The sequence below is a fragment of the Quercus suber genome, unplaced genomic scaffold (assembly GCF_002906115.3).
Source record: "Quercus suber isolate HL8 unplaced genomic scaffold, Cork oak 2.0 scaffold_938, whole genome shotgun sequence".
Taxonomy (NCBI): domain Eukaryota; kingdom Viridiplantae; phylum Streptophyta; class Magnoliopsida; order Fagales; family Fagaceae; genus Quercus; species Quercus suber.
In genome coordinates this window covers 125354-137421 of record NW_027070361.1, presented here as the reverse complement: position 1 = coordinate 137421, position 12068 = coordinate 125354, and the positions used below count along the sequence as shown (strand labels likewise).

Genomic DNA, 12068 nt, shown 5'->3' with positions numbered 1-12068 from the left:
GTGTATATTTTTTTTAAAGCTTAATCTTGGGTGTCTTAAGGCTCTAACCTATTTTTCAAGCTCGAAGATTATCCATCTTCATCCTAGTGTTTCTTGTTGTGACTTCAATATTGATCCTAATTGTAGGACTGTCTTGAAGTAATAACTCATCGAATCCATTTTTGAATCCACAGAAAAAGGGTGTTAATTAGCAATCCACAATATATAATAATATTTAATTGAAGAGGAACTATGAGTGGGTTGGTAAAGAAAAATTAAATTGAGGAAAGCAACAATATCTTAAAATACTAAGGTTTAGGGATACTCACAACAACACGTATACTGACAGTTCTAACAACTTTTATTTTATAACTCAACTAAAACTTACCTAAAATATGATTTTAATCATATTATTTAAAAGGACCCCTAAACTTATATGTATGGTAACAATGAGAAATTGAATTTAAATAATACTATGGTGAAGGCAAAATTACTATATAATATAACATATATATATATTTTTTTAATAAATATTAGTATATTACATTATTTGTAAAGTATTATTTATAAATATTACATATCAGCCGTTTTCCATCAATCATATTTGTTATCTGTAAAATGCGTATTGTGTAATCTATCCCTTGTGTCTCAGGCAACACTCCCTTGTGTATCGGGCAAAACAATCAAGCATTAGAGCCTCTTATAATATTATAAACCACTGTATTAAAACTTATTAGGACCAAGGGCTTTGCTTCTCCCTATTCTTCTTCACACTCTTAACAGTTTCAGAAAGAGGGTTCAAATTGTGAATGGTTGGATGGTTGCCCCTCTCTGAATCCAATGATTTCTATCAACTTAGCCCTTCAAATCAACCACCCATGACCCTTCTCTTCTAAACCCTATACCCAAAGATCAATGTCAAAAACTTATTAGGACCAACATTGTTTGTTAAAGGCAGCATAGAAAATTCATAAAACTTGTTGTACTTTTAGTGGTGAGTATAACAAATTTTTGAAAAAAGTTATACATCTTAAATAATTGAACAAATTTTCTTTCATTTGCTAAATTGAATGAAATTGATATACAAGAATGTTTTAGTATTTTCTTCCTTTGATGATGGGGTCATCTTGTTCGTTTGAAATCATAAACAATATTCTAATATGAGAAATATCACACAAAACAAGATCAAATTATTTTTAAATACTGAAACTTCTTTAGAGCTTAGAAACTTTGAATCTTAAGCTTGTCTTGCACAAATAGTTAGAAATTGATTTGTATATTAAAAATGAAGGAGAAAGGGATATGAATAGCCTAAAAAATTCAAATTTCAATAAAACATATGTGTGTGGGTTGAAATAAAACAGAAATAATTATTTTCATGTTTATGTGTATGTTTACTTTTATGATGTTTTTCTTAGGTATTAAATTCAAAAAATTAATTTTTAAATTAAAAAATTCAAATCCCTTTTAGATTTTTTAAATTATATATAAAAAATAAATAAGTTGCCATTTATCTATCTATTTATAAAAATAAAAACAATATAAATAAGACTCATAGTGGATGTGTATATTTGTTTTAAGGCCTAATCTTGGGTGTCTTAAGGCTCTAAACTATTTTTCGTGCTTGAAGATTATCCATCTTCATCCTGGTGTTCATTGTTGTAACTTCAATCTTGCTCCCAAGTGCAGGATTGTCATGAAATAACAACTCGGCGAGTCCATGGTCAAATATATGGGAAAAGGGAGTTGATTAGTAATCTACAATATACAATAATATTCAATTGAGTTATGACCTATTCAATTGACACTTTCTATACATCACATAACCAATTTAATTATTTCGGTTCCTGGTATGTTCAATTGAACCAGTAGTTTTCGGTTTTTGCTATTTTTGTTTGATTTTCTAGTTTTTGTTCATAATTGAAGTGGACTACTAGCTGGTTCATGGTTGAACTGCAGATATTTATCCCTGTAAATTGAGGGAATTACATAGGATTGCCATAACTTAAAATATGAAAATGTTAGGTTCACAACTTTTGTACTTTTGTCACAACTTGCTCATGTGGCAAGTTGTGAGTGGTGGAGTTGTGACAAAAGTTGTGGTCCAAGCATTACTCCTCAAAAGAATCCTAAGCATTAACGTACCCAAAGTCTACATTAAATCACAATAATTATACATAACTACTAAACACTTTTCTATACAAGTGAATTTATCAAAAACACAAGAATTTAAACATTAAAATCATACAAGTATTTTTAAGAACAAATGCATAGAAGGTTGGGTTCATCCTTTACCTTTGCAAGGCTTCTAGCAACCTATTACATGAAAGAAAACTCTAAGAGAACCTAATTTTAGTTCTAAGGGTGCAATCCTTTGAATTTTGACCTAAAGCGCCTTTAAATAGGCCAATAAATCCTATTACAAGTAGAATTTCCTTTTGAAAAAAAAAATTCCCTAGTTTTTCAATCTCCAATTAACTAACTTTTCTTGGCCCATTAAACTTCAAATTTGGAAATTTCATAGACTACAAAGTTGTAGCCATTTGAATTTTCTTTCCAGCCCAACTTAAATAAATGTATGAGCTGAAAGTTATGACCAAAATAATAAAATTTGTAATGTGTGGACCAAAATACTAAAATACTAAAAGTTACGTCCAAAATACTAAAAGTTGCGGTCCAAGCATTACTCCACAACATGGCATGCACTTATGAGGAGTAATGCTTGGATCATGAAAAGGCGCAAACTAGTTAAAAGAGTAATTTATTGTTCCTAAGTTTTAGACTTTTTCCTTTATCTTCTCCATTTATTGTTCCTAAGTTTTAGGCTTTTTGAATGTGAAAGGAAAAAAATCTTAAATTTTAGAAATTCTCTTTTTGAATTATTTAAAATGAAATTTTTTTATTTAACATTTATGACATATTTCTAAATGAAGTTACCATTTATTAATGATGGTATTTTTGAACCACATAAAAGTCTAGTTGAAAAAGGTAAATCCTCTTATATATAGTATAGTTAAAAGTAGAGACCTCATGTGGAAGTGTATGAGCTCCTGCCATGTGGCGTTCTAATATTTCATTTAGTATTTTTAACTTTATTTTCATTAAGTTTTTGTTACTGTTATCCAAAAGATCACATTAACATTTTTCTTTTTTAACTGTTATCTAAAAGATGAGATGTAGTTCAAAATTAAATTAAAATTAGACCAAACCTTATGAAAGCCCAAGCTTACTTATTATGTTACATATTATGAGCCAAGCCTAACCCTTCCACATTAACTTTTTCCCATATTCTACAAAATATGGGTTGACATTATAAAATAGGACACACACTTTGAAAGACTATCTCTACAATCTTCCTGATAAGACTCTTATTATTAAGTGCCACATTAATTTGCTCTTTACTCTTCCTATCGCAGATAGTATTTTTGCACAAAAATGGATTATTTCTACAACATCTTCTTTTATATGGTGGAATCTATTAAAAATAAATAAATAAAAAATTTATATGATAAAAACAATAATTCCCTCAATTTGTTTTTTTGTTTTAATTTCTAATGTAGAGGACTCTTGAAACCAACAAATTATATGCCTAGTTGTCCACTCTCTTTCAAGGAATGTAAAAGATAATTCTACACTTTAATTAGCCAAAATAATTAAATAATTGAGGAATTCATTTAGGCTGTATATATTCATATTCTTAATTATGTATAGTCATAATAATTTTGGTTTATTTTCTTCCTCTTAATGATATGTACATTATAATTGAACATAAAATAAGTGTTATAGGGCTATAAAGTTAGAAATTATTTCAAAATAAAAGTATAAAGTTTCCGCACATTGTGCGGGACATCAACTAGTGACTATAATTCTATGAACCACGTAATAAGCTCTATCAAAAAAAAAAAAAAGGCTAGAACTATTGAAGAACCCAAAGAATATTTTGGAAGGAATAGACTTCCAACATGAAGTTCTTTCTTTCTTTATGAACAAATGGCAATGGCATCCATCTAAATTTAGAGAACAAAAGTCTCTTTCTTAATAAAAAGTCATCCCTTTTGTCCAATTTATTTTCTAGTATCAAGTTGAATCACTCTGCATAGTTTGTTAGAAAGTTTCATAGGAAAAAAAATGCCTTGACACCCCCTTGAACTTTGGGTTAGTTTTATTTACACTCTTTGTACTTTTATTTTAATAGATTTTTTTTTTTGATAGGTATTTTAATAGATTTAATACATGAACTTTTGTACTGCAATAAATAGACTCCCTTAACTTTATCTTTCACCAATTTAGTCCATGCACTTTGATAATATTCGTATGACCCCTTTAATTTTCCCCCCAATTTATCCTACTTTTGTACCAAATCAATATGGGGAAAAAATAAAATGAAGGGATCTTATTGCAACAACATAAAAGTTTAGGGGGGTTGTCGTACAATATCAAAGTTTATCTATTGAACTGGCAAAAAATTAAAGTTAAGGCACGTCTATTTGTTATAATACTAAAGTTTATGTATTAAATTAGTTAAAATAAAAAATTCATGCGGTGTTAGGGCATTTTACCCAAGTTTCATATTGACATGTGAGCTATTGTAGATGAAAAATTGCAACTATATAACTATGACCATCAAACCATTATAAGGCATATCATATATAGTGTTTGTTTAGTCCAATATCAGGGAAGAAACAAATTTTGCTGCCTTTGTATTTTAATTTCTTATATCTCACTCAAGTCCTTATAAGGTCACAAAGTGATAGGAAAATTTAGACAAAAGGCAAAACGGGTTGGTCGGGTCGGGTCAATTGGGTTGCGGGTCAAAACGGGTCATTTTAAGCTGGTTAAAAATGGGTTTGAGGCGGGTTGACCCGTATTTTCACATGAACTTTTAATTTTTTTTTTTATTTTATATAAAGAAAATAACATGTATTTGCCATTTGAAAAGTCATGCAATAAATTACGTACTTGATGTAAAATGCATTACTTTAAATTTACCACTTATATCAAGAATGAACTCATTTAAACTTATTAATACTTATTCAATAATTTTAAAATTATACAAATCCTAACATTGCTATCTAAGACAAAATAACACAAAGATAAGTAAAACAAATACGCAAGTTTTATTTCTACACAATATCAACATCCCAAAATATAAAACAAAATTACAAATGACTTATTGGATAACTCATTTGACAAAGAATAAAAACTATAAGAAATTTACAATCTTGAAAATTAATTTTATAATCTATTATCAATTGTGGTTGACACTCTATTTCAATTTGAGATATATATTAAAGTTTGATTGTTTACTTATTTATACATGGTTTCTTTTATGAATATCATATCATTGTTAAGCAACACACATTTTAGGAAATATCATAATTTATTTTGAAAAACTATTTATTTTGGACATAAATTGTTAAAAAATAGGTCTAAGCATTTATAATTTATGCTAATTTAATACTTTGGCTTCACAATTTTCATACTTGTGAATGTTTCTCACACATGTCTACAATTTTAAATCTATGTTTTTAACTCTACTATAATTAGATTACCTTGGCATGTACTTTGCTATTTGACGTCTAAAAATCTTTACTCATTATAGAATGCTCAACCATTTATCTTTTAATTAATTTACATGCAGTTATGTAAATATCTCAATTATTTCCTTAAAGCTCATAACAAACAATTAAACCAATATTGTCTTAATTTTATTTTATTTTTTACCAAAAAAAAGTTTTAAAAAATGGCTCGAGTTTGGGTCAGGTTGGCTCACAAAAACACAGGTTGGGTCACAAGTCAACCTGTTTTTGCCTTGGATTAAAAAAAATTGGGTTCATGTCAGGTTAGGTCGAGTCAGAAAATTCTGACCAATTTTGCTATGTCTAGGAAAATTTGAGGGTGTCTTGAATTTTTGTTCTAACCTAACTTTATTGATATTTCTATTTCTTTCTATCCCTCTTGGCACCTCATATTTATTAGTCTTTTGTCCAAAATAAAAATACAAAAGGATACGTATTGTTCCACTCTATCTAAGAAAATTATGATAGAAAATTTGAAAGAAGCATAACAAGATGAAGTTATTACTTACTAGTCTCATGATAGGGATTTAAAATGGATATCCTTGTAAATATTTGTTTTTATTTTTATTTTATATTGACTTCTAAAATCTCATATTTCGATTGGACTGATTTGCAGCACTTTCGTGTTCATTTTTATTTTTCTAAAAATAAAATTTTATATTGCTTAGATTTTACAATTTTATATGGCCAAAAAATGTTTATATATATACATTTTGTTCCAATCCATAATGAAAAAAAAAAAATAGACTTAAAAAATTCTTAAAAAGTTCTAAACAATTCATTAGAAAATAAAGTAGATTTAATCTCTTAAAAAGTTCCAAAAATTTGAAACAAACATTGTCTAAATAACGTATCCTTTACAATGTTTGGGTTATTGCCTAGTTTATCATGGTACTTTAAGTAGATTATCATGAGTCTGAACTTTATCTCTCTTCTACCTCTTATTTATTATTATTATTATTATTTTTAATACAAGATAGAATTCTATTCTAGAATAATCTAAGTGTATGTGTGTGAAACTCCCTCCTAGAGACTTAAACCCCCGAACCTTACCCCCCACACCCCACACCCCACAAGTACTTATACTTGTAGAGTGACCATCGCACCAAGGGTGTGCAATAGTTCTTCTATCTCTTATTTAAAATATTAAAAATCTCAATCATTTGACCCTAAAATATTAAAAATCTCAATCATTTGACCCCCACTTATTTAGAGGAGAGTTTGGGCTAACACGCAAGTGGAGTATTAAAATAATGATTAATGGTGCATAAAATTATATACATTTGGAAATTAACGCCAAAATCAAATTCAACTTTTCTTTAGAAAAAAAAAAATCAGATTCAACTTTCAAATGGATGTCTATGTGAGGAAATTAGGAAAAAGCATATTTACAGTAAGGGGATCATGCAAATCCAATACACACCTACAAGGAAGGGTCTTAATGCAAATCTGTCATCTATCCTAGGAAGGTGTTTATTGCAAATCTCTTTTAATAATTGAACGATTAAATTTACTATTTCCTATTAATTTAAACTTTAAAACAATCGTCCAGTATTTATTACTTAGAAATCCATTTCGTTCATTACGTGGATTAGTCTAGATGGAATGGTCAACAAAAATTTACAAATAAAAAAAGATACTCAGTGCTATCGAGTCTTCCCACATCGATAAGGTGTGATATTAAGAAAGGGTTTATCACTTACTCTATGACACTTAGTGTTATGAGTGTATTCTCTTATCTCATCCATCTTTCTCTATATATGTGTGTTTCTCAAATGAAAAAATAAAAAATAAAAAAGTTTATAAGTCAATACATTTTTCATTTAGTTTATAGTTTATAGTTTTTATTTGATTTTAAATTCAGCTGAGTAGCTGTAGAAACTGACAAACTTTATATTAATGACCATTAATTAATTTTCTCTGTAAATGGAATATTTCAGCTATTGAAAATTCTGGCTCTAGAAACTTTCAACTTCCAGAATACTGTAGCTCCTAGGAAATGATGATGGGGTACATGATCCTGCATGACATCAAGCCATCAGCAATTACGTTAGTCAAATGATGATGATTTGGGTGGATCATGCATGACATCAAGTCATCAACAATTTACAATCCTATATTTATATTTATTTATATGTCATAGAGTCATTGACTACGACTAATTAAATTGGCAAAACTTTTAGTGCATCTATATATATAAAAAGCCTTACACGTTCTTCTACCTTGTCAACTATTCATTCATTCTTCGCAACTTTCGCTACAAATTTTCACGCAGACAGAAACACGTACACAGAGACAGATAAAAGACTTAAGACTCCATTGATTGATTAATGGCTACCAAAGTTTATATTGTGTAAGAACCTCTCTCTCTCTCTCTCTCTCTCTCTCTCTCTCTCACTTTGGCTACCAAAGTTTATATTGTGTAAGAACCTCTCTCTCTCTCTCTCTCTCTCTCTCTCTCTCTCACTTGTTTCGTTTGTCTTGTACACGTACATATGTCATTCTCTGCTTTGGTTGTTCTGCTTCTAAATTTGGGTTATATATAATTTCGTTTTTTAGAAGAAACCAATAATTTTTTTAGTTCCTCACTAATTAGTACCCCTCTAATAATATTCATGTAATGAAAATAAAAACTCTCGACGCTCAAATGATGAGTTGGATTTGAAAAAATGACCGAACAGATTGGATTTTGTATTAGAACGGATTTGTTTTCTTGATATTGGCATAATTTGTATGTTTTATCCTGTCCAAGTTTTGTGAATGTTATTTTCATCTCCTAAAGGTCTGTTTGGTTTCTTGAGAAAGAGCTTTTAAGGCTTCGCTTGGCATTGATAAAAATTTTTACCTTTTGTACTAGTAGAAATCTGTAGATGTTAAAGGAAATCCTGAAGAAGCCAAATTAAATAATCAATTTACAATTTCTTTGTAGTTTGTTATGTTAAATTATCGATTCTCCCAAAAATATAAGCTATTGAAAAATGGTAAATTTAATCATTTAAATTTACCATGTTATATTACTTATTGTTTCAAAAGTTAAATTACCAAAATTTTAAAAGAATTGGTGATTTAACATTGTATCAGAACGAGAGGTCTTAAGTTCAATCATTATTTTCAATTTTGCTTCCAATTTAAAATGTTAAAAATCTCACGGACTGGGCCTCATTTATATAGGGAAGAGTTTTGACCCATATGTAAATAAAGGTATTGGAATTATGATTAAATGATTAAAAATTCATAATTTTCCAACTTAATTTTTTAGGACAATTTGTAATTTAACATGTACAATGCCAAATTCAATTCTATCAATTACATCAAGAGGCTAAGATACTGTTTAGTGTAACCAAGACATGCAGATGCAGTGCTGTTCTTCTCTAGCTTTAATGCATCGTATCCAATGTTTACTAAAAAGGTAATACAAAAAAAATTGTATCATACCATATCCAGTGACAAAAGAAATATATTGAAAGTGATCAGAATGCAAATAACAAGAAATCAACCATAAGTACCTGCACCTTGTTAGCCTTGGTTGTAAATTTTGATGAGGTCAGCGTGCTTTTAAATAAGATTCTTTATTGATTATGAAAAAAAAAATCTTGTAAAAAAAAAAATAATAATATGGTAGAATAAAAATAATACCGAAAGAAACAGATTTATAGTACAGGGCCCAAATATTTTCCGTGCTTCATGTTGCATATAATTTCCTAGAGATGGTTGCCTAAAGTGAAATTGACTACATTATGCTATGAAGTAGCCACGCATGAATAAAAAAATTGTGACTGTGAAACCTGAACTACCTTTTGAAATCATGTCTGAAAGAAAATTGGAGGACCATGCCTTTTTTTAGAGCTTGAGGTCCCATATCTCAGTTGTACTCATCATTAGTGAGATTAGTTCTTGCCACATATGGGTCCTTTGCTCTCAATCCTTTCCTTCACCTGTTCCCTTGTTAGAACAGTAATTTAATCCTCCATTTTAACAACTCCCAAATGCTTTATAGGAATGGTTTTTATTTCATGTCTTGTTATGCTTCAAGATGAATTCATCACCATCGGAAAACTAGGTAAATTTAAATTTGGCTTTCTTTGTAGCTGACTCTAAAATTTTGAGACCAAGGCTTGGTTGTTAATGTTTGAAGACCACGACTTAGGAAATAACTGTATTAATCTTCAAAGTGTATTGCACTAGTATAAATCTGAGTGATGTAATTGAAACTTTCCTGATGAATGGTGCAGTTACTATTCTACTTATGGACATGTTGAGAAGCTGGCTGAACAGATAAAGAAAGGAGCTGAATCCGTGGAAGGAGTAGAAGCAAAACTGTGGCAGGTGTGTGATTGTCTTTTTAGTCATTAGCTTTTTTGAATTTAAGATGTGTAATTCAATAGTATTTCTTAGTGAGAACATTGGCTACTACAGTTCATAGAATTGTTGCAATTTGAATGAATATACATAGCTATTGACTGGTACCTAATTTGGCAAGGGCATCTGCACATATATTTGATTCTCTATATATATGTTTTAATTCTTTAGCATGAATTCTATAAGGCATCTAAAAATTGAATTGGACTGTCTTATTCAACAACGTTTCTGCACTGTAGCTTGCCTACCAAGAAACATTGGCTAGGGGAAAAACAGAAAAAATTAGAATATGGAAACGGTATTGTCTTCTGCAAAAGTTAGAATGTCTTAATGAAATATGTCTGGCTCTCTTGCAGGTACCGGAGACATTGTCTGATGAAGTTCTTGGGAAGTTGGGAGCACCACCAAAGAGTGATGTACCTGTCATTACTCCTGGTGAGCTTGCTGAGGCTGATGGTTTACTTTTTGGTTTCCCAACTAGATATGGAACGATGGCTGCACAATTTAAAGCCTTTATAGATTCAACTGGATCGCAATGGAGAACTCAAGAGCTTGCAGGCAAGCCTGCAGGACTTTTCTATAGCACTGGATCACAAGGAGGTGGACAAGAGACTACCCCGTGAGTTTTAATCTCACAAGTTTCACATATATTAATTTTTAAGTATTGTTAAGATGTACCAATCACAATTGACCATATCAACAGTTGTGTAAAAAATTTGTGAAAAATACCTCTTAACTAAGAAGTTAACATATTGTTGTCCTATTGCTTTTTATTGGAAAACTATGCAGCTTGACAGCCATTACTCAGCTTGTTCACCATGGAATGATTTTTGTGCCTATTGGGTACACATTTGGAGCTGGCATGTTTGAGATGGAGAAGGTGAGAGGTGGCTCCCCATATGGTGCAGGAACTTATGCCGGGGATGGATCAAGACAGCCTTCTGAGCTGGAGTTGGACTTAGCTTTCCACCAGGGAAAGTATTTTGCTGGCATTTCAAAGAAACTCAAGGGAACAGCTTGATTTTATCCCTCACCATATATACAACATTTCCCATCTCAGAAATTGTTTTCATTTGCCTTGTTGTATTAAAACTATAATTATGTGTTTTGCTGATTAGTTTCCCTTCCATTTGCCTTGTTTGTAATAAAACTATATTTGATTTTATCTCAGAAACTGTTTCCCTTCCTTCCAGTATGTGTTGTGTGTATGGCCAATATATGCAAAGTCAAGTTCTCTTATTAACTTATTGGACCATGCTATATGCGTATGCAACTATGCATTGTAGTTTTGTGGCTAACATAGAATAAAAGAACTTGTTATTGCAACATTTTTCTTAATGTTTTGACTAGGAGATGTAGAATCCAAAAATACCGAATCCCACTACTGTTTGAAAAGAAGTGCAGCAAAATGAGCTCTGCCCATTTGCATTTGAAGACTGAGATGAGCCACATTTGATAATGCCAATTTTTTTTTTCTCCCTCGTACTGAGAAAATATGGGTTGGATTTATGGGTCCCTTACATCTTTAAATGCATCACATTTGGTTGCCCATAACTGACGCGGATGTTTCATAGTATTCTCAAAATGACTAGCCCATGTGAAGGTGATAGATAACCTTTTGTTTTATTCTCAAATGATTTTAGAGGGAAGGATATACCAGTCTTAATGATGTTTTTGATTCTCCACTACAAGCTCTCAAATGATCCATCCTTTTCATTTTGCAGAAAATTTGTTTTGCCCCAATCCCTTCCCCAACCAAACCTTTAAGTTTAGAAATACTCTACCCAATCTTAAAACCAATCAAACCCAATTGGATTGGGCCAGGTCATCAAGTTGGGAATATGCTGTTGGGCTTGGACACAAATCCTACTTCTATAAGGAATATGCTGTTGGGCTTGGACATGGCTGACCAAGTGAATCAGTCTTTTGTTAAGGTTCATTTTCACAAGATGACCATGGAATATTGTAATTGGTTGGTGAACAAAATTGTGGATAAGGAGGCTGACACGTCTTCTATGAGAAAGCAATTTCTTAAAGATAATCAAGTCAAACATGAGGACAACAGTTATGAGTTTAAAAGAAGAGACAAAGATGACAAAGTACCTAGGAGAAAAGACTGAAGAAAAAATGACTCTCTTATTTTTTGGCTTT

General features: G+C 30.6%; 1 protein-coding gene across 1 annotated transcript; it reads left to right on the top strand.

Moving 5' to 3' along the window:
- Positions 1–7765: 7765 nt before the first annotated feature.
- Positions 7766–11103, top strand: LOC112024931 (probable NAD(P)H dehydrogenase (quinone) FQR1-like 1). The gene is made up of 4 exons (XM_024057586.2): positions 7766–7911; positions 9791–9884; positions 10274–10536; positions 10707–11103. The coding sequence occupies exons 1-4, from the start codon at positions 7889–7891 to the stop codon at positions 10936–10938; spliced, it is 612 nt and encodes a 203-aa protein (XP_023913354.1). The 5' UTR covers positions 7766–7888; the 3' UTR covers positions 10939–11103.
- The last annotated feature ends 965 nt before the right edge of the window (positions 11104–12068 follow it).